The 23,186-nt window shown below is 43.3% G+C and overlaps 1 protein-coding gene across 5 annotated transcripts in view; it reads left to right on the top strand.

The window, feature by feature from the left end:
• The first annotated feature begins 516 nt into the window (after nt 1–516).
• The window catches only part of pcdh7b (protocadherin 7b), a 228,511-nt gene continuing 205,841 nt past the window's right edge, over nt 517–23,186 (top strand). For 3 of the 5 annotated variants that reach the window (XM_007242059.4, XM_007242058.4, XM_007242063.4), the window contains exon 1: nt 517–4,864. In XM_007242059.4, coding sequence (XP_007242121.3) covers nt 1,781–4,864 — 3,084 coding nt within the window. In that variant the 5' untranslated portion in view covers nt 517–1,780. The remainder of the gene's footprint in view (nt 4,865–23,186) is intronic. The other 2 variants (XM_007242064.4, XM_015603978.3) reach the window with 2 other exon arrangements.

Here is a 23,186-nt window from a genome sequence, read left to right as displayed (position 1 = left end):
ACAGAACGCAACGCCCCGCGCGCGCCTACAGTAGCCGCCGCGTCAGCGCGCTTACGAGGCGCGGGAGCGCGCTCTGCGCTGTCTGTGCTGAGTCGGTGAGTTGGTGGCTCTGCGGCTCTGCAGCGGAGCCCCGGAGAGCGCGGGGAACCGAACTGAGTTCTGGCACGGTGCCATCTTGCACCTCTTCCTTCTCTTTTGCGCGCTCCCTCACGACCGCTTGGTGTAGTCTAGCCTAATCACGCGGCATTTAGATTAGATCATCTCTGTCCTCGCGCTTCTGATCGGATTGCCTGAAACCAACCAACCAACAAACAAACAGAATAAAAAATAAATAAATAAATAAAAAAAAAAAAAAACTCAGTTCAGCGAGTTGAGGATTTGGGGTGCGCGCACGCGGGCGGTCGCGCGCGCAAAGGGGAGAGAGAGAAAGCGAGAGAGATAGAGAGAGAGAAAGAAAAGGGTCTGCAACATCATTTGCGAATCGCTTGTGGAGTGTCACAAACGCGCGCGCGCTCTGTGCTGGGTGCTGTGCTGCGGGTGCAGAGCGGGGTACAACACGCCGCGGCGGTGCGCAGGACACGATACACGCACGAGACAAGCAGGACAGTGGGGAGGAGGGAGGGACGGTGACTTATTGGCTCCTCGTGCTCCTCGTTCTCTTTTTTCTTCTTCTTTCTTCGTGCAATAATTACGTATTTGTCTTTACGCTTTTTTACTATTCAGCATTATCACACACGTTCATTCCATGCAAGTGGGGGAACTCTAAACCGGCGTGCTTGTGTGAATGTGTGTATGCTTGTGTGAGTGAGGGAGCAAGTGTGTGTGTAAGCGAGAGAGAGAGAGAGAGAGAGAGAGAGAGAGAGAAAGAGAGAGAGAGAGCGTGCGCGCGCTCGTGCTTGCTTGCGTTGCGTGCTTGCTTGCTTGCTGGCGTGTGCGTGCGTGCGTGCGTGCGCGTGTGTATGTGTGTATGAGAGGGAGTGTGTGAGAGGGAGTGAGGGAGCGAGAGAGAGAGAGAGAGAGAGGCAGAGGCAGGGAGTGCGCGCGCGTGTTGTCGTCGTCGGTGGCGGGCGGCTGCAGAAATCTCGGCGGAGGGGCGGCAGGACAGTTCAGTGCGCCGCTGCTGCCGTTTCTGCTGTTTCTGCTTCTTCTGCGCGAGGAGAAGTTGTGCGAATCCCACCGAGAGAGAGAAGGGGAATAAATGAGAGAGAAAACATGCAGGAGGCGCGCGCGAGGACTGGATTTTAACAGCATTTTCATTCACACCCAAACGGACTGAGATCATTTTCTTTTTTTCTTCTTTTTTTCATTTCTTTCTTACTGATTTTTTTTTCATTTGTTATTTTTCTTTTTTGCTGTTCTAAACGAAAAAAAAGAAGGAAGGAGAAAAAGCCTAAATAAATTAACTCGAAAACTGCAGCGTTTGCTTCAGCTTTGCCATGTGCTGAACGAATTGCATCACATCGCAGCGCTGGAAAAGAGAGACTCTTGCTGTGCGGACTCGCTCGGACTCGAACTTGTGCTTGTGTTTGACTTGGACGCTTAATTAAATACGGGGGGCAGGAGACGTTCATGGTAAGGAAGAAAAGGAAAAAGGACTGAGGTGTAAAGGAAAAGCATAAGAAGGGGAAGAGGACAGAGAAGGTGGGAATATATGCAAGAAAGAAAAAGCAGCAAGAATCAGCACAAAAATTTGATCAGCTCAGATTCATTCGTTTGATTTTTTTTTATTGCTTATATTTTTGCCTTTTATTTTTTTGGAGTGAAAAATCATCCCGGAGCGATGAGGACTTCTACCGCAGTGGACTGTATATGCTACTGCTGGCTCCTGCTGCAGCTGCTGAGTCAGCCCGCGGTGGCAAAGCAGGTGCTGCGCTACCGCCTGGCCGAGGAGGGTCCCGCGGACGTACGCGTGGGGAATGTAGCCGCCGACCTGGGCATCGTAGCCGGGTCCGGCGAGGTGACGTTTACGCTCGAGTCCGGCTCCGACTACTTCAAGATTGACAACATCACCGGGGACCTGAGCACCAACGAGCGACGGATCGACCGCGAGAAGCTGCAGCAGTGTCAGATGATTTTCGACGAGAACGAGTGTTTTATTGACTTCGAGGTGTCCGTGATCGGCCCCGCGCAAAGCTGGGTGGACTTGTTTGAAGGAAAAGTCATCATCCTGGACATCAACGATAACACGCCGTCCTTTCCCTCTCCCGTGCTCACCCTCTCCGTGGAGGAGAACCGGCCCATCGGCACGCTGTACCTGCTCCCCACCGCCACGGACAGGGACTTCGGGCGCAACGGGATCGAGAGGTACGAGCTGATCCAAGACGGCGCGGAGAGCTCCGTGAGGCGCCTGGGCTCGGCAAGCACCGACGCGCACTCGGGCAAGAGGAGGTTCGACGACGCGCAGAGTCGGAGCAGCGTGTTCGAGCTGCAAGTGGCCGACACCACGGACGGAGAGAAGCAACCGCAGCTAATTATCAAAGGCGCGCTGGACCGCGAGCAGCGCGACTCCTACGAGCTGACCCTGCGCGTGCGGGACGGGGGCGACCCCGCGCGCTCCTCCCAGGCCATCCTGCGCGTGATGATAACGGACGTGAATGACAACAGCCCGCGCTTCGAGAAGAGCGTGTACGAGGCGGACCTGCCCGAGAACAGCTCTCCCGGTGCCCCCATCCTCCAGCTCAAAGCGATGGACGCCGATGTGGGGGTCAATGGGCAGATAGAGTATGTGTTTGGGGCAGCCACTGAATCTGTGCGGCGCCTCCTGCGGTTAGACGAGAGCACAGGTTGGCTGAGCGTGCTGCACAGGATTGACCGGGAAGAAGTAAGTCAGCTGAGGTTTACAGTCATGGCAAGGGACCGTGGTCAGCCCCCTAAGACTGATAAAGCAACTATGATCATTAACATCAAGGATGAAAATGACAATGTTCCAAATATCGACATAAGAAAAATTGGGCGCATCTACCTGAGGGACGGTGTGGCAAATGTGGCAGAGGATGTGGTAGTGGACACACCCATTGCACTTGTCCAAGTGTCAGATCGTGACAAGGGACCAAACGGTGTGGTGACATGCACAGTGGTTGGTGATGTCCCCTTTCAGCTGAAGCCAGCAAGTGAGATAGAAGGTGACATGAACAAGAAGAAATATTTCCTGCATACGTCAGCACCGCTCGACTACGAGGCCGTACAGGAGTACAATGTTGTCATCGTGGCCGTGGATTCAGGCAGCCCCAGCCTGTCCAGCAACAACTCACTCATTGTAAAAGTTGGAGACATAAATGACAACCCGCCAATCTTTACCAAAAGTACAGTGGAGGTCTCATTTCCAGAAAACAACGCCCCAGGTGAGCGTGTGGCGACTGTGGTGGCTTTGGATGCAGACAGTGGCAAAAATGCAGAAATTTTCTACTCGTTGGACTCCTCAGTGAACGGAATATTTTCCATTGATGCAGACAGTGGTGACATTCGTGTTAACACCATACTTGACCGAGAACAAACTGAGCGCTATGAGTTCAAGGTTATTGCCAAAGACAAAGGAGTGCCTGTCATGCAGGGCTCAGCCACAGTCGTGGTGCTTGTGGCAGACAAGAATGACAATGAGCCAAAGTTCATGCAGGACGTATTCACTTTCTATGTGAAGGAAAACTTGCAGCCCAACAGCCCTGTAGGCATGGTCACAGTGATGGACTCAGATAAGGGGCAGAATGCTGAGATGAGCCTGTACATTGAGGAAGAGGAGGAAATATTCTCTATTGAAAACAACACAGGAACCATCTTCTCCACAGTGGCGTTCGACCGTGAGCAGAAGACCACCTATTCTTTCAGAGTCAAAGCTGTAGATGGTGGAGACCCGCCACGATCTGCCACAGCGACTGTATCTCTTTTTGTGATGGATGAAAATGATAATCCACCATCAGTCACTTTCCCAATCAACAGCTCCTACACTCTGTTACCACCATCCAGCAACGTCCGAACAGTTGTCCGCACTGTAATAGCTACTGATACTGACACAGGTGTCAATGCTGACCTCAGCTACAGCATAATAGGGGGCAATCCATTTAAGCTGTTTGAAATTGATCCTGATACTGGTGTCATTTCATTAGTGAGCAAGCTGGAGCAAAAACATTTTGGCCTCCACCGTCTAGTGGTGCAGGTTAATGACAGTGGGGTCCCTTCCCAGAGCACCACAACACTAGTTCATGTCTATGTGAATGAGACGCTTTCTAATTCTACTGTAGTGGATGCCCAGATTGCCAAGAGCCTTGGTACACCACTTAATGCAGATATAGCTGGAGACCCCAACTATGATCTGGGAAAGCAGCGCTTAAGTATCGCTATTGGAGTGGTGTCTGGCATCATGACGGTCATCCTCATCATCCTTGTTGTAGTCATGGCTCGCTACTGTAGGCCCAAGAACAAGAATGGCTATGAGGCTGGTAAGAAGGACCATGAGGACTTCTTCACACCACAACCACATGACAAGGGAAAGAAACCCAAAAAGGACAAGAATAAGAAAAAATCCAAGCAACCACTGTACAGCAGTATTGTAACAGTTGAGGCATCAAAGCCTAACGGTCAGCGCTATGATGGCGTGAACGAGAAACTTTCGGACAGTCCAGGAATGGGCCGATATCGCTCTGTAAACGGTGGGCCTGGAAGCCCGGATCTCGCTCGCCACTACAAGTCTAGCTCGCCCCTGCCTACGGTCCAGCTTCACCCACAGTCGCCCACAGCGGGCAAAAAGCACCAGGCAGTTCAGGATCTGCCCCCAGCCAACACCTTCGTGGGCACTGGAGATAACATATCCATTGGATCTGACCACTGCTCTGAATACAGCAGCCAAACCATCAACAAGTACAACAAACAGGTAAGAATGAATTTTTGAATTCATTAATTACTGTATCTAACTAATTGCCAACTCTAGTAATTACATCACATTACTTATTTCTATTTTATTTCTGTAGAATCCCTGTGTGTGTTATCTTTTTTTGTACTGTTGGAATAGAAGACTTCTTTTTGTATCTACTATAACTACTGTGCAGAGTGCAGTGTGCAACAGCGCACACACCATCATGCTCATGCTGAATCTATGTACTGTATTTTTAGCTGATCTGTCTGTTCCTCCACATCGACCCGTTTTGGTTGCCGATGCCATTAAATGCAACAGTGAAAGCGGCGCGAGGGCATGCTTTAGTCAGGGATATCATATTCCGTGGGCCTGCTGTGCTGAACCCTCGCTACGGATGCGTGGGGCTCCTTTGAGGCTGTGTTTACAGTGCAGACGAGGTGTCGGCGTCTGTGACCTCTGTCTGTGTATGTGTCAGTCGAGCGGATGGGATCACATACGGCTCTGCTTTGCAGCTATTCCATCGCAGCGGTGGGCCTGCGGCTAGAGCGCGGGTTTCCTAATGCCAGGTTAAGACCCTCCCCGCCCCCCCCCCCCGAGACCTTTTCCTTTTCAACACACGGCTACCTTTCCTGGTTGGGCAGTTTTGGCTGAAAGAGAGATGATAGAAAGCAGTGAAGGGTGGGGGTGGGAGTTGGGTGGGGGTGCTGAGATTGAAAACGGTGGAATGTTAGTGGCGGTGTCATGTTTTATATTGCATCCTCAGGCTGACTCGGAACAGCTGGGCAAGAGGTCGCATTTAACATTCCTGTGCACTTGTGTGTCTGGACCAATTCACTGACCTAGCTGTGAAAGCCTAATGTCCCAGTCTCTCTCTCTCTCTTTCTCTGTCTTTTTTATACCCCCCCTTTCCCTCTCTCATTTTTTTCTGCCTTCACCCCTATCTAATTCATTCCATTTCAATTTCACTCCTTCTCCATTTCTCTCTTTCCCTCTCTCTCTCTCTCTCTCTCTTTTTTTTCTCTTTCCCCTCTTTGTTTACACCGCCCTTTAAAATGGAAACGACTTTTTTCGCTCCTGCGAGCTTGACAGGGCATTCATATTCCGAGCTGCGTGCACTTGCGAATTAATCAATTCATATCGTTATTGTTCTCTCTCCTTTGGAGCGGAGAGGAAGCAGGCCGAGGTTAATACATGATGAAGTCAGTGCTTTATTTTGCGTTTAACGGGGGAAAAGAGAACACTTGGCCTGTTGTTTCGCGAGTTTCCTATGGCAGGCTGATGCATTATTGATTGCCCTCTAACATGGACACGATGTAAGAGGCAGCTCTTGCATTCGTAAGAGCTTCCCTTTCCTCTCCCTAGCACAACAGATTTCCTCTTCTCACTCTCTTTCTCTCTGTTCTTTTAACTAGGATTTTCCTCTTTCTCTCTCTCTCTCTCTCCCTCTCACTCTCTCTCCCTTTTTCTGTTCTGTGCCTCTCTCGCTCTAACCCACGCGGTTCTTCTCTATTTCACAGCATTTTCTTTCTTGCATACAGTCTTCTTTTCAGGGTTTCACATAATCTGCTCTCTCTCCCTATCTCTCTCTCTCTCATGCTGTGTCTCACTAAGTCCCATTTTTTGGGGTTTGAAAATACAGTATGTGCTTCAATTTCTCTGCTCTCTCTTTTTTCTTCCCTTTCTTGCTTTCTCTTTTTTGCTCTTGTCTTAGTATTCCTCTCACATTCCTGCTCTGTCCTTGCCCAGATCCCTATTTGCTGCTTCTTGCTCTCATCTTTTGTGGTTTTGACATCCATCAACAACTTGGTTTTTCATTTCTCTCTCTCTCTCTCTTTCTTTCATTCTCTCAGCCTCTCTCAGCCCTTAGTGTGCCATGTAAAGGCGTCTGTGCTGGCTTGCGAAAAGAGTGCCATTGCTTATGTTTCATACGGATGTCTCATACATAATTGAACATGCACTCTATTTGCTGCCATGTCCGCATACACTGCTTAGTTTGGATATAATTATTTATTTGCTCTTTCATTCGAGCTCTGCAGTGTTTCTTTTTTTTTTTTTCGGCAGAGCTTCCGCTCGTGGCGGGCGTCCACACCGCATCCACACGCGCCTCCATAAAGGTGCTCGGTGAAAGGAAAGCCCTACCCGAGCCCCCATTACCCAAGATGCAATTACTGCTTCTTAAGCACAAGGTGCTATCAAGTCCAGCACTGCGTCGTGAGTTATCCCCGCTGACAATTTAACAGGGGCTCCCTTGATGTTTTATTGAACATTATCAGGACTAGCCAGTGTGCCCCTGCAAAACCCATTAAGTTTGCTGCAAAGCATAATGGTCTATATCAAACGCATTGTAAGGAGAAGTCATTAGAATTTAATTTTAGTGATCGACTGCTGGGAGCCCTGTAAGTTCTCTGCTTGCTTTTGTCTGAGAAATTGGACTTCTCTTGTGTTGACATTTGCGTTGATGTTTAAAAGGGAACTAATCTCTCGCTCCCTCTCTCTCTCTCTTTCTCGCCTGCTCTTTCCTCGTCTCTCTCTCTCTCTCTCTTGCACTCTGTCCTTCCTCATATCATGGAATTTACCAAGAATAAAGCTATAAATATTCATATGTGCACCAATTATTACATTAGGCAACCCTCTCTCTCTCTTTTCATTGGATTATTGACAGAATGGGCTTCCTGCTGTCGTCTTGTTTTAGGAGGTCTGGTACATTCTTTAGGGCCTAATGAAAAGGATTTAGAGTGCTTATTTATGGAGACCACCACCAACCCCTCCCCAACCACACACACACACACACACACATAGGCACACACACACTCATACTCCACCCTAACTTACCTGTTACTACACTGTAAAAAACGAAACAACAACAAAAATATAACCTATTGCAAGTGAACTGAACAATTAGGGCCAAAATCTGGTTATTCAATATATCAAGTTAAATTGAAGATGATGAGTGAACGAGTCCACATATTACAAATCATGTTATCCATTTGTTAATTAATTACAAGGCAAAGCAATGACACAACCGACTGTCACAACCAACAATCACAAAGAAAATTCCAGATTTTTAACTAGATTTTAAACCAGAATATTGCTATTATAGTAAAATAAAAAAAAGCATCCTTATGATACAAAAGGGAACGACAGAACAGCTAATGGATTTACAAATTAAAATTTCTAGACCAGCCAGAGTGACCAAAGTTGTTGTAAAGGACAACTTTCTTTACTTATAGCTTTCTTCGACAAATTTCCTATTATAAATAACTTTTTAAAATAAAACTCTTAAATTATCAAGTCATTTTAGGGGAAAAGACTCACTTATGGTCAATTAAGCTTTTATTAGAATGATAATAAGACAGACACTGTTTTTTTTTCTTTTATAGTGATCACAAACACAAAGAAAAAGTTTAATTAAAGACTTGCTCAAATCAACTTGTTTACATGTTCACAAATTAGTTTCTGTATTGCATCAATGTATTCCAAGCATTAAAACCTTGCAATGGGTGGTTTTGTGGATCTAAACAATGTACGCACTGTACTGTGAAAAGTGTGCTTGTTTTGCACTTTTCTCATTCTGGCAAGTTTTTAGCTTTATGTGCACACAAAAGGCAAAAGTAATCATTTCCTATTATTGATTTTTTTATTTTGCATAATGTAGTGGTGTAAAAAGTAAGATATTTGAGTTTGAAATGTATTTAGTTTATTTGAGTAGTAAAGTAAAAGTCACCCAAACAAGAATGAAAACTTTAGTGAAGTAAAAGAGACACAACAAACTACTTAAGTACAGTAGCCAATTACATTTAGTTCATTACTGTGCACTACTGGTACTGGCTAATCAGGGTAAAAAACAAATCTGTTTGGGGTTGAACAAGAGGTCAGGCCATTTCTCTGCCGGTACGATGACACGCTTGTCTTGTAAACAGGTTCAGTTAAACAGCTGAGCCTGCATCCTAAGTTCTATTGGAATTTGAGTGACAGTTTACAAAGCGGCAGCTTCAAAAAGCAGCATTAAATAATGAACCCGGTTCCTCCTGCAGAACGGCCCCATATAGCGAATGATCCCTGAAATTGCATGTTAAGCGGCTGAGTGAGGCCGAGGTCTTTCTGATCATATTTGATTTCAGTCGCTGTGGTCTGACATCTGAGATTCTCTCTCTCTCTCTCTCTCTCTCTCTCTCTCTCTCTCTCTCTCTCTTTCCCTCTCTGACTGCCTCTCCCTCTCTTTTTCTCGCTTACTCTCTCGTTCTCGATTTCGCTCTCTCTCTCTCTATCTGGTGAATGAGAAGAAGAAGGGGAGAAAAAAAAAGAAGACAGGGACAAGAAAGAGGGCCCTGTTAACTGGCCAGAGAAAGGTCTCTACTGTTCAGTGTGTAGTGTGTGTAAGTGTGTGTAGGTGTGTATGTGGGAAAGGTCTTGCGGGATCATGAATGTGCAGTCTGGTTTCAGGTAACCCCGCCTACCCTGCACGCACACATACACTCACACACACACACACACACACATAGAATCCCAGACAGGTAACCAGGCAACTGGTGGAGCATAGCGCTACCGCGTCTCTTGCACACAAGATATTTAAGCGGTCATTAACTTAACCCAATGCAGGTGGCTACTTGAGTTCCGCTGACCAGCTGTCTCTGTGCATGCGGGAGGCTGCAAGACGATATATGTGACATTTTAGCTCTGTCTGAAACGGAAAAAAAGAAGCTTTTAACCTTTTTTTTTTTGTAAAACGAAAGAAGATACAGGAACTCAGAAATGAATTTTATTCCAACACTCATGTCCTTTTTCTGCATCTTTCTAGAATGCACAAATACGTGCGTGCTTAGATCAGGGAGGCATGCATCCAACTCTTTTTTGGCCCAGATATGCGATATGCATTCCTGTAGGAGTTGGCTGGTGCTGAATACCACCAGTGCTTTGTTAAGGACCTCACAAAATAAATAAAGTAACAGCATGCATTAAGTAGCGACACGTTCTTTTGTTGCAAGGGCAAATACAACTGGATTGCAGTGCTGATTCGTGGCTGGTTGCTTTAGTGTCTCTGTTGGTTGCTAGGTGGTTTCTAAGGTGTTGCTAGGTGATACTAGGTGGTTGCTAAGGAGTTGCTATGGTATATGTGATGGTTGCAATGGTGTTGCTAAGTGGTTGCTAGGTCCTTGCTAAGGTGTTGCTATGGGTTGGCTAAGTAATGTATTTGCATAAATCAGATTGTAATGTGTCGTGCAGCTTTAGACGCTTGGTGTAAGATAGAACGTTGAACATTGAGTACGACAATTGTACAAATCACTGCTGTTGTGATAAGGATAAAAAATCAATTTATTGATTTATTGAGTCCTAATCCTTAGTATAGAAGCAGCCATATTAATATACAGCGCAGATGTAGATGCAGTAAACGGATGATCACATGACTGTGAATAGTGAATGCAGCACAGACTACACATATAAACAACATGAAGCAGCAGAGACAGCATTTGTTTATAGCTGTGGTAACTAATTAGCGTTATCTGGCTAATAAATCAGATTAAACTGTGCCTTATCAGCAGTTTAGCTTAAATAAAAGGAACATATTTGATAGCTGGGTCAGATTGAGACCGAATCACGTTCACACCACAAGTAAAATGCTCGTAAAAAGAGTTTGTTTTGGACTGGAAAGAGACAATCTGCACTAGTAGGTCTTTGTCTGGTTGTTTTGATCCATATTCAAGTGCGATTACTGTATTCACACTTGCTTAATCGAACCGCACTAAGGCTACAAATGAACCAGAATCTGTTTTAACTGGACCAAATATTGCTGGTGTGAAACCTAAACAAACCAGATCAAATGTGTACACTGCAACAAACGCTTAAACCCTGGTCCAGATATTCAGGCATATAATGCCCTTGGCTACTTGCTCTTGTCTCAAGAATTCCACGAGGGCATGGTCAGAACCTGTTCAGGGTCTGAGATATCCATTATGGTATATTAGCCCTACAGCTCCCCACTTACATGCTGTTAGAAATGCTGTCACAACCTCAAAGCAAATTTCGCCAATCCCACATGCTTTCCACGCTAACTTCAAATGCATGAATATTAAACACTCGTTCTCCGCAATTATTATGCGACTGAAGTCGCTTTTATAGGAGCAGAAGAGGTCAAACTGTTTCAGACAGCAAAACCATAAAAGCCGGCCACTCCTCATATTAACCTGTTTACCCGCGGCTCTTCGCTTTTGGAGCGTCCGCGGCTGCTTTGCATGGGACACGTGCTCGGTGATACTTTGCACTTGAACAAACACATAAAACTCACACTTACAAATCAGGGTCGCCCTCATAAAGGGGGTGTGTGTGCGGTGCGCTGTGTTGTGACAGCCAGTGTCCTTTTGCACTCATGTTGTCTTACCGTCGGCAGACCTGTATGCAAATCGAGTTTACTCATTTGTGTTGAATGCAGGACAAATGTTCCTCTCAGAGAACATGAAGAAACCACCAGGGTTCAGGTCTTGTAGTAGTAGCAGCACTGCTGCTACTGTTATCTTCAGTGTTGCAGTTTCAGCCGCAGTAAAGATACTGTCAGATGTCTTTCTTATTCAAAATACATGCAAATGCAAATATATGGAAATGCAAGTATTACAGATCTGAGTGGTCGGAAGCTGTAAGGAAGGGCGCAGGCCACAACAGGATCGCCTGCAGGCTCTTTTAGCGTGCGGTTATTATTATTAATATTTTCTCATTTGAACCCAATTTTCACCCCAATTTTAGTCATTTCCAAGGCCCACCTAGTAGCTAATTAGTGTGTTATTAAGGAGAATTTGTCAGGTAACATCTGTGTCCAGTTGCCAATTTAATCAGTCATGGAGTGGGATAAAAGGCTGCTTAGAGAACTGTCATTTTAAATGGCATTAGAGACAGACAGACTGACTGACAGACAGGCAGAAAACAACAGACAGGCAGAGAAACAGATACAGACAGACAGACCTAGACCTAGGTGATCTTTATCAGTTATATATCCAAAATAATATTTTGCTTGTGTGCTTATTTGTTTGAAGCAGCGTTGAGTTGAGTTGAGTTGAGTTGAATTGAATTTAATCAAATTAAATTGAATTGTGATGACCTGACATTGAACAGATCTGATCTGAATTGAACTGAGCTGACTTGAACTGACTGAACTAACTGAACTAAAATATTCAGTATTGAACTGAATCAAATGAAAGTGAGTGAAATCTAATCAAAATTAATCGTATTGAGATGACCTGACCTGATCGAACTGGATTAAGCTAAATTGAACAGATCTGAACTGAATAGAACTGAGCTGACTTGAACTAACTGAACTAAAATATTGAGCATTGAACTGAATAAACTGAAAGTAAGTCAAATTGAATCCAAATGAATGGAGATGACACGATGACCTGACCTGACCTGAACTGACTGATTTGAGCTGAATTGAACAGATCTGAACTGCATTTAACTGAACTGACTATAACTAACTTGACTAACTGAACAAAATTAATCTGCATTGAACTGAATCAAACTGAACTGAACTGAACTAATTTGAATTGAACTGAGCTGATATGAACTAACTGGAGTAACTGAACTGAAATAATACAGTAGAAGAATATTTGGTGAAGCCTTCATGAACTAACTGAACTGAAATTAACTGAATTCTTGAGTTAAACTGAATTGAACTAGGCTGGTCTTAGCTGACCAGAACTAAATTTAGTTGAATGAAATTAAACTGAACCAAACTGGGCAGAGTGGGTAGGGTTGATCTGAATTGAACCTAACTGAAAATAAACTAAATTTACTTGGGAAAAAAAACCCTGAACTGATCTAAAACTAAAGTGAATTGAGCTTGATTTAAAAAGGAGACTCAAATAGTGGTAAATACATGAAGTACAACAGGCAAGAATAAATCAAACCAGCACTTCCACTAATAGGAACAATGAAAAAAATACAAGAGTGTGAACAGGACAATAGTACAGCACTCTGTTTCATTCTTAATGTGGGAGAACATTCTGGAACAGTGTGAACAGGGGAGAACTTTCTACAGTAGAACCTAAACCACGCACAAGTTTGGCACACTAGCCTAAACTTTGGATGTCTTGATGTTAGTTAGAGGATAAGGCTGTGAGTTGGTGTGCTTTGGCCCTTAGTCAAAGCTATCTTTTTTTAGATCCTTCAAGCTTCCATTGATGCATCTCTTGGCTTGCTTTCAAGCAACCTCCTGTGGAGCCACCTGGGAGGCTTTTCCAACAGGTTTGATGCAGTTCCGCATCGAGATATTTGGAAATAAATTCATACATAGACACTAACTTCCTTATTTAGACCAACTTTCAGTCAGATGGGCATCAATTCCTTACAATCCTACTGAGCTGTGGCTTACTGGATTGTAGTTGAAGCCACAGAAGGACTGTAGAGGAGAAGAACACACGTGTAATATAAATTGCACACTGTGGTGTCATGGTGGAAATAGGAGTCTAGCCTTGATTCTAATGGAGCTGCTCGTCTTGAGCTACAGTTAGCACAGCTATGTAAAACAGGGTCGTAAATCTGTGCTGACACTCAGCACAGCAGCGGCGTTTGAGTGAGTGTAGAAGGCCAGAAGTGAAGAAGAGGAACACTTCCCTCAGCTTTGTACCATTTCTCTTGACCTTTAGGTGTATTATAGCAGCATCGCTTTGATTTGCTTTCTTCTGCTTTTAAGTAAACCATCCTTTCAGTGGGCTGAAGACTGTGAGGCTCGAGTGGGCCTTGAAACATCTCTCTCTCTCTCTCTTTTTATCTCTCTCTCGTTCACTCTATCTGTTTATTTTCTGTATCTCTCCCTCCCTGTCTTCCTTTCTCTTCATTTCACCATACCCAACATCTATATCTCTCAGTCTCTCGTCTTTTCTCTTTCTTACCTCTCACTATGTCTTCATCTTTCTCTTGCTATCTCTTCATCTACCTCTTTCTTATTCTCTCTTTCATTTTTTTGTTATTTGTCTCTAGCTGTCTTTTCTCTATCTCTATCTTACCCTATGTTTAACTTTTTTCCTCCTTTTTTTGTTTCTATTCTCTCTCTTTTCTCCTTTACCTCACCCATCATCTCTTTTTCACAATTGCTCATACTAATTCACCTCTCTCTCACACTCTCTTGCTTTCTTTCTTTATTTCTTTATTCTTTCTCATTCTCTCTTTTTCTATTTCTCTCTTTACCCACATCTCACAGTCTCTCATGCTTTTTCTTTCTTTCTCACCTCTCTCTCCTTTCATTATTTATCTCTCCTACTTCTCTCACTTTTGTCTCCTCTGTCTCTTTTTCCTTCTTTTTTACCTCTTTCCCTCTCTATTATCTCTCTTACAGTATATGATCTTTCTCCTTTTTCTGTCTTCTGTCTGCATTTTTTCTGTCTGATTCTTTCACATTCTCTCCATTCACCTCTCTCCATGAGTAAGTGTAAGTGAGTGAATGTGAAACAGCAGAAGAAGGTCTGAATCTGTAACATTTCTCGTGATAAGCTGATGAAAGCTTTGTCTAGAGGAGGACAAGGAAAGTAGCCAGACACAGGTAGATAGATAGAGAGACGAGATAGAGATAGAGAAAGAGAGATGGTAAAAGACAGCAGCAAGCTTGTGCCAGCTCCTCTTGATTTGTCTTTGGCGGCGTGCTGATTGTAAGTGGTAGTGTGTGTTTGCCATATGCTTTGTGGAGCCGGCCGCACTTTCCAATTGTGACGGCGGCGGAATGCGAGATTTCATTTGGAAGGAAGCAGCGTGAGGCGCTAGAGAGAAAAGGCCTTTTACTTTCAAACAGGTAAACCCGTCCATTCTTCCTCCGGCGTCAGGCCCGGGGTCTTTCAGCGGAGGAATGCAGGGGCTGCTCTCGGGAGGCACGAGGCATTCTGACTGTCACTTACATGGATTTGTGGCGTGCTGAACTATCTCTGCGACGGCTCTATGAGTGTTTGAGTGTGTGTATAGCTTTCACGCCGCGGTGTTGTTTTTACATCATTGTTCTCCCTCGGCTTCTCATCTCTCTTTTTAAATCCTTGTGTGTTTAAGTCAAACATGGCTTGGTACTGTTGTAGGGCCGCACGGGGGAATAGTTGGCAGTCATGGAGGATACCAGCAGGGATCAGATGCTTTTCTCTGGCTTTTGAACTGCAGAAAGAGAAAATGCCTTTTCTGTTTTTCTGAGTGTGCGTTTTTTTTTTTTTTTTTTTTTTCACTGGGAAAACCCAGGCGATATATTTTCATAGTGTTTGCTCATTGGGTCATGGCCTAAAGCAACCTTTTAGCTGTTAGATTTTTTTTTTCTTTTTTTTTTTTGCTGTATATGAGAAGAGGAGGTGATTTTCTGTTCTGAAAAGTAAAGCATTGGATTTGCCTGATTATTGCTGAATGAGTAAAGTGGAACAGCAGTGTTTCATTATCAGCATTATCCTTTTTAAACCATAACCAATTCAATTACAGCCAATGAGTTCTAGATGAGTTCTTGAATTTACCTACAGTAAATGTTAACCAGTTGACTTTTCCAAATCGGCCCCATCGTTATAGCCCTTACTAATCTAGAGAAAGAGAGAGAGATAGAGAGAGAGAAAAAGAAAGAGAGGTAGAAAATGGACAGAAACAAAATCAGAAGGAGAGAATGAGTGAGAGTACACAAAGGTAAAGAAAAAGAGACAGAAAGCAAGAGAGAGGAGGGGCATTCACAGAAAACAAGAATGATTGAGTGAGAGAGAGTATACAGAGGTAGAGAGAGCGCAGCAGAAAGTGAGGCAGATAGAGAGAGAGAAAGAGAGAGAGAGAGAAACAGAGAGACAGTAAGAGTCCCTCCAGTCCATTTAACCCAGTCTCTGATGAAGTCGTGCTTGTCCTTCATAAGAAAGAGGCTTGTGAGCAATAAAAGAGTGACATCTCTCTGAGTGAGTTACTCTCTCTGTCACCCGCCGGCACAGACGTCCAATCAAAACGCTCGTTAGCCGGATGGAGCTGTGTTTATGGACTGAAATAATAGAGAAAAATATGACTGACAAGTCACTTCGCTCCTCGTGCAGGTGAATATTCGTTACTGCGTGTGTGTGTGTGTGTGTGTGTGTGTGTGTGCGCGCACATGTGTGGGCACTGTAGTCTGACAGAGTGGGCGTTGCAGCTGAGCTGTGCAGCCAATTTTTCAAAAATGCTTCCACACCAAAGAATCAGATTAACAGGCGTGCTGCACATGCTCACACACACACATGCATTCACACACCCACGGGATCCACAATCCTGCAGGTTTGCTTTTGTCTACTGTCAAGATGCGTAGTTGCGTGTTTGAGTGTGTGTGTGTGTGTGTTTATCTATACCTATAAAGAATTGAAGATAAATGTTACCAGGAACAATACATGATTCCAAATGTAGACTCATATGAGCATTATTTATTGAGCTATGCATGTGTAATGAAGTTGTAGAGGTTCTTAATGGGTTTCTGCAGTAATCAAGCCCATGTAGGCTGAATATTCCTGCAGATCTTGCAATGGAGGAGGTGGGGGTTATATTAGGTCCATACATTTTCAATCAGGGTATAAGTCTGGTGATGTGGCAAGCTGTGGCACAGTGGTATAGCTTCTAGCTTTAAGATATCAGCAGTATGTGGATGAGCATTAGCCTGGTAAAATTTAGAAAATGTAGGGCCATTGTTCGCATTATTCCTCTAACATTGGGTTGGTAAAGTGTCTCTATTAAAAACCAAAGCTCATACAAATCATGCCATCATACAAATGTACACCCCACACCATGACAACAAGCCATTCCATATAAGGATTTGTTTCATTTGCTTCCAGTAAAGCCATCATAATTTCAGTTAACCAGGGATGGCTTTATACCCCTCGATCCCATGCACGGCTTTAGGCATGATGCTTTCAATAAGCATGCTGAATGCATTAAATTAAAGGAGTGCCCACAAATATTTGGGCATATAGAGCACCTTAGACAACACACACCCACACATAAGCTCGGTATCCTCGTCCTCAGCATCAATCCGTGGTCTGGAGCCATTTATTTGTTTTCTTAACCCTTGCCCTGTTCTGCATGTAGAACAGGCGTATGTGGGGGGGGGGGGGGGTTGAAATATTAAGTGAGGTGCAATCTCTTGCCTGCATAAGTGGGGATTAAACACTAAGGCCAGTATAAATAATGCAAAATGTCTGGCACTCTGGTCTGAGGCAGAATGCCTTTTATCCGCAAGCTCTCATTGGTATGGACTAAAAACGACCAAAGTCTGCTGGATCTGAAAGTGAGGGAAAACAGGTGAAAAGAGAACAGGCAGGACTTCGCTATTAGGCCTTTCTTTTTTGGCGCGCCTTCTTCTTGTCAGGCTCTAAAAGGGATTAGTGTGTGTGTATGTGTGTGTCAGAGAGCGAAAGAGCGCAAGAGAGAGAGAGTGTGTGTGTGTCCAGCCTGCCCCCAAATGAGATTATGTGTGTGTGAGTCAGGAGAGAACAGGTTCAGCAGCCATCCATCAAGCTGTGGGGTAGCGGTGTGTGCTGCGGCTCAGGAGCAAGCGCAAGGCCACAGGGCTGTATGTGAATGTGTGTGTGTGTAAGTGTGTGTATGTGTGTGTGTGTGTGTGTGTGTGTGTGTGTGTGTGTGTGTGTGCAGCAACAGGGGCCTCTATGGTTCAGCCGTTCCATCACAAGAACACTGACACATAGCTACATGCCTGAAAAGGTTTCAGTCTCCCAGGTGTGTGTGTGAGTGTGTGTGTGGGTGGATGTGGGAGTGTGTCGGCCGGCGAGTCCATGAATCTAATGGAAAATCTGCACAAATTAAAGCCTACAGGAAGCAACCATCTTGACTTTTTTTGAACCAAAGGTGCTTCCTCTGTGGTAACACTGTAAGAGTGCTTTGTAACATTTGTATTTTAGGAGTCCATCAGCCAATAAGATTCTGTACACTTCATAAGATGTTTTTTAAAGTATCAATGAAGTAGAATAACTTCAGTCTCTAAAAATTTACATCAACAAGTTAAAGGAGCTAGGTAGGAGCGTCTTATAGAGTGGACATGGTGTTTAAAAACTCCAGCAGCACTGCTGTGTACATTGTGTACTTCTACAGTATAATTACAGACTGTAGTCCTGTATCTGTTTCTCTTTATTTCCTCTTACTTTATTATCCTCCTTTCACCCTCTTCATGTGTTAGAATGTGTTGTGCTAGTGTAAGTGGATCAGTGGAATATACAGTAGGGTGGCAACTAAGGATTATTTTGGTAGTCGATTAATCTAATGATATTTTTGTTTGATTAGTTGATTAGTAAACAAGGATTTCTGTCATGTCCCCTATCTCTTAAAACAATAGAAACAGATGAACATGAGATTTAAAAGACATTTAAATGTCTGGATGTTGTTTACATGTGGAAAGTACTGATATTTAGTGATTAAATATGTAATCTGTTGTGTTTTGGCGCTTTTGGAGATACAAACTAAGTTGCAACATTTATGAGTGAGCCATTTACCCATCTCCCATTTTGTTTTTTTCCCCCAACACTTTGTGTAATGCACCAGTGTTAAATTTATATTCAACAAATTAAAATAATCGCCGATTTGTCGATTATATCGACTAATTGTTGCAGTACCAGTGGAATGGATATAGCAGATGTGCTGATGGAGTTTTTTTTTTTTTTTATAATTTTATTTCTAATTTTTCCCATTTTCTCCCCAATTTACACAGCCAATTACCCAACCCATTCATTAGGACTCCCCCTATCACTAGTGACACCTCAACACACCAGGAGGGTGAAGACTAACACATGCTTCCTCCGATACATGTGAAGTCAACCACCGCTTCTTTTCGAGCTGCTGCTGCTGAGCAGCCAGCGTGCTTGGAGGAAAGCACAGCGGCTCGGCTCTGGTACATCAGCTCACAGACGCCCTGTGCTGCAGAGTGATGTGGGGAAAGAGCGCCATCTACCCACCTAGAGGGAGCAGGCCCAATTTTGCCCAATTTAACGCCGGCAGCTTGATGGCAAAGCTGCATGAGCTGGGGTTCGAACCGGCGACCTCCTGCTCATAGTGGCAGCGCTTTAGACCGCTGGACCACTCGGCGCCCCCCTGATGGAGTTTTTAAACCAGCAATTTCCAACCAGCATCATCCTACTGGTTAGCCTAGAGGATGATTGGCAATAAAGCACCAATGAGGCACATTTGCTTCTGCTCTCTGACTTAATATCTACAAGATGAATCAGCTAATATACAGAGTAGACAGTGAGTGACTGGGCACAGTGTGTTTAAAAACTCCAGCAGCACTGCTGCCTTGTCTGTTCCATTAATACCAGCACAACACTCACTGACCAAGCACATCACCATCATAACCATCCTCATGGATGGACGTTTTATTTCTCTTGCCATCAATTGAGATCACATCCAGAATGCAGCATCACAGAATAAGACCTGTTGAAGATAGCGGAATCATTCATTAGCATATAGCTCATGCTGTATCTGGGAAGCCCCGTATCAATAAGAGGCCACCTGAGAGAGCCCAGGCTATTAGCACCGGCCGATAAATCTTGTCAGATGGTGCAGCGCGGGGCGGCCCGTGAAAAATGAAGGTCACAAGCTGCAGTTTATGAGAGGCTGTTATAAAATAAGCTGAATTATGGAGTCCCCTGGGCCTCCTTGCTAATGCTAATTTCAGACACCCTGGTCTGGAGTCCCCCTTTGCACTCAGCGCTGTGGGGTTAGGGGGTGGCGGACTGGGAAAATTACACAGCGATTTGGGTGGAAGCAGGGTGATGATACTTTGAACCTGTTTTGAATCTGAATTACTGGGGAAATAAATGGGAAACAGGAAGAGAGAGTTGTTGAGGTGTCGATTCATTCACTTTAATCACTACACTGATGTATCAAATCAAGTGGTGTAGTGAAGTTATTTACATAAATATTGATATAACATCATATACAGGTAATTTGATTTGAGTTGTTCTAAATTTCTTGAAAGCCAATATAAATTAGATTTGTACTGAATTCATTTACAAATTGAATGCTTTTCATGCTTGCTGATCACTAAGGTCACTAACAAAATAACTACTGGAAATTTATGAAATTGATTGACTGATTTTACTGATTGGACATGCCAAGTCATGATCATTGCCATTGGTTTCTAAGGAAAGGGCATAATGAAATGTTTAAGTGCTTTTTATTGATGCATTATATGATTTCAATTAAAAGTAGCCCCAAATTTCAAAACAAATTTGTTCCTAATGGCTCGTTTGAGTGAGTAAAAAGGAACTAGTTTCAGGTACGTGGTACCAAATTTGCCTAATGGTAAAGCCGAATAGAGCATGCAGTGGAAACGTACACCATTGGAGTGGTATGATTTCAAATGGTCCTTTAGTATAAAGAAACAGGTTGAATAGTGTAGTGGATAACAACACTCTCTTCACTGTAGCTGAGTTGGCTTTGATGCCCCAATCAGGTAACATTTCAATGTTAGTCGCACATTAGGGACAATTGTTTAAAATGTAAATTTACTGGCTCTGACTTGTGGAAACAGTAGGAATTCCAACATCGACAGCCATTATAAGTATAGCCATTATATTCTCTATCCAAGTCAACCAATAAGCCTATGCTAAAATGTGCAGAGCAGTGCTGAGAAACACTGATAAGTACTGGTAAATAAATGTAAAAAATATTTCTTATAGATCATAATTAGATTATTTTGTATTTTCTCTCACCATCATAAACTGCATTGAAAATGTTGCACTCCTATTAAAAACAGTTATTTCCAAAAATAGTCGGATAACCCAGTATATTATTGATAATCAATGAAAATATTCCATATTTGAATAAATACTATATTGTGTTGTTTGTGTGATTGAGTGAGAAAGCAAGAGAGAGAGAGAGACAGAGACTATAGTGACTAATAGTGTAATAGGGGAATAGACTCTTCATAGTCTATTCGCTCTGTATGTATGTATATCTACGCAGGATTTTTTCGTACCCGTCAGCAATATGAAGCACAATGGCCCAGGCAGAATATGCAGCACTGTAGATTCGTAGATTGTGTTTATGAGTGTGTGTGTGTGTGCGTGTGCCTATATATTGTGTGTGTTCAGCAGAGAGAAGGAAAATAGGGAGAATTTCCTTCTAATAAAGTCTTTTAAGGGCAGAAAACAATTTCTCTGCAGATGGGCCTATGGCCATTTAATTTTTACCAGCCAACAGATTTATAGAGTCTACCTGAGTCTCGCTGCAGCAGGCCAACTGAGAATTCACACTGAGTTAAAACCTGCTGCAGTAGTGTGTGTGTGGATAGAAAAAGAAAGAGGGAGAAAGAGAGAGAGAGAGAAAGAGAGAGAGAGGCAGAAAATAGGACTGTGTTCTTTCCCTAAAACCCGGTTCAATCATGAACATCAGGTTGTGGGTTGTGTGTTAGAAAGAGATAGAGTGTATGTGTGTATCTGTGTGTGTGTGTGTGTGTGTGTGTGTGTGTGTTTAACTGCCAGTACCTTTCCCCACTCCAGGCTCTCTGCACTGGGCCAATTGTAAAAAGCCCTGCTGAAATAATAATAGATCTGAAGTTGCACTGACTCACCGTAAGTTTTGGGGCAGTAAGTAAGAGGACGGAGGAAATAATCAGGGTTTCTTTCTCTGCAACTCCGCTCCAGTCCATTTTCTCCTGAGGCGAGGGTCAAAGCAACACCCGGACACAAAAAAACTCATTGTAAATTACACAGCGGGCCACGGCTAGCCTGGGAACACCTGGAGGGCAAGGAACGCCTTCTCACTCGGCCCTCGAAACTGCCCTCTCCGCAGAGCAGCTAAAGATTTTGTACTGTACAGTAATATTTATATATATATATATTTTCAACTTAAATAATTGCGGAGCTGTGATCTGTCACATTGTGGTGATGTAAGGTACAGTAATGTGGCAGTATGGCTGTGTTTGCCTTAAAGTTTTTGGTTGCCCTATAGTACCCTTATTGGAAAAAAAAAAAAAAAATTAATATCCTTCCTTCCCCATTTAGGAAATCTTGGTTTACATCATACCTTTACTGAAAATTAAAATCTCTCCCCTCAGAATTGATAGAACATGGCCTGATAAATGCTGACCATAGTAAATGGATAAAGCATTTGCTTCTTTATATTCATGCATACATAAAGCACAGTGCTGCCTTATGCCTTGTTGGCTTATTGCTGCATGAACTGCAATAATTTCCCAGTTTAGACTCACACTAGTGTCAAGTGCCAGTAAAACCTGTTTAAAAGCTAAATAATATCTCAAAACAGACATAAAACAATATTTCAGCAATCAAGCAGTTCTATTTTTATCTTTTCATGTGATCATTACGTTTTTTACAGCTTTTAGAAGGATGAAATACTTTGAAATTTGACTTAATACACAGTCTAACTTAATCTAAGTTTGAAAGGCTGTTTTTATTGTGTTGATTAAGCAAGAATACTTCAACAATTAATATTTATTTGAATTTCTTTGCAACAATACAGCACAACAATACAGTTCAAACAGTACAGTTGAATCTATTGAGTCTGCATTTTTTAATGCATCAAATTTGACTCACATCTTAAGTTACTTTCATGATCTCATGATGTTCATTTCATCCCAGTGCGAGTTTCCTTGCTTTGTAGAATAAGAAGAAGCAGCTTTGATTAGAAGGCTGCATGTAAAGTAATTCAATTGCATTTATAATATAATGAAGTAAGTCCTTAGTGATTACCTAAGAGAGTCTGCTTTTCAGTTTCAGACAAACATAGATAGACACAGAAATGCAGATGACAGACACACAGCAGTTAGATCCACCACAGGAGGCAGAAGATGAGGTCCTTGGCTGTGTTTTAAATATATGTATATATATTTAAGGATATTAACAAAAGCATTGGATTTATCATCTTCATTTCTCGAACCCAAAGAGCATAAAGTTTGGGGAAAAAAGTAGTGCAATTAAAAAAAAAAAAAAAAGTAGCCGTTTAAAAAGGGTAAAGGTCTATGTAGACCAGGGCCTGTTAGTACAATTAGTACACACCAATTAGTACATATTGTAATAATCATTTGTATTATCCAAGTAGACTCACATATGTGTCTCACTAAACGAATACATTAATTGCAAAGGAAAGACAGAAAGAAATGAAGAATTAAAGCCAAGAAATCATTATTCACAAACCCACCTGCTGGCCATTAAGCCTTAAGTGCCACTGTGCCACAGTGTGGAGGATTCTGAAGTGTTATTCCCAGCGGTCCTGGAGAGACTCAAGAGTGAGCCAAGCTAATGTTAGTGCTGAGGTTCGGGCAAACATTACCTGCTTCGTGTGTGTTCCACCAATTTCCATTCCAAACCCAACCCAAGCCAAACCAAGCCATGGTTCACACACTATAACAGCCTTTACTGTTTAC

The sequence above is a fragment of the Astyanax mexicanus genome, chromosome 8 (genome assembly GCF_023375975.1).
Source record: "Astyanax mexicanus isolate ESR-SI-001 chromosome 8, AstMex3_surface, whole genome shotgun sequence".
NCBI classification, from domain to species: Eukaryota; Metazoa; Chordata; class Actinopteri; order Characiformes; family Acestrorhamphidae; genus Astyanax; species Astyanax mexicanus.
Note: the sequence above shows the minus strand (reverse complement) of the source record. Positions and strands in the feature narration are given on the sequence as shown.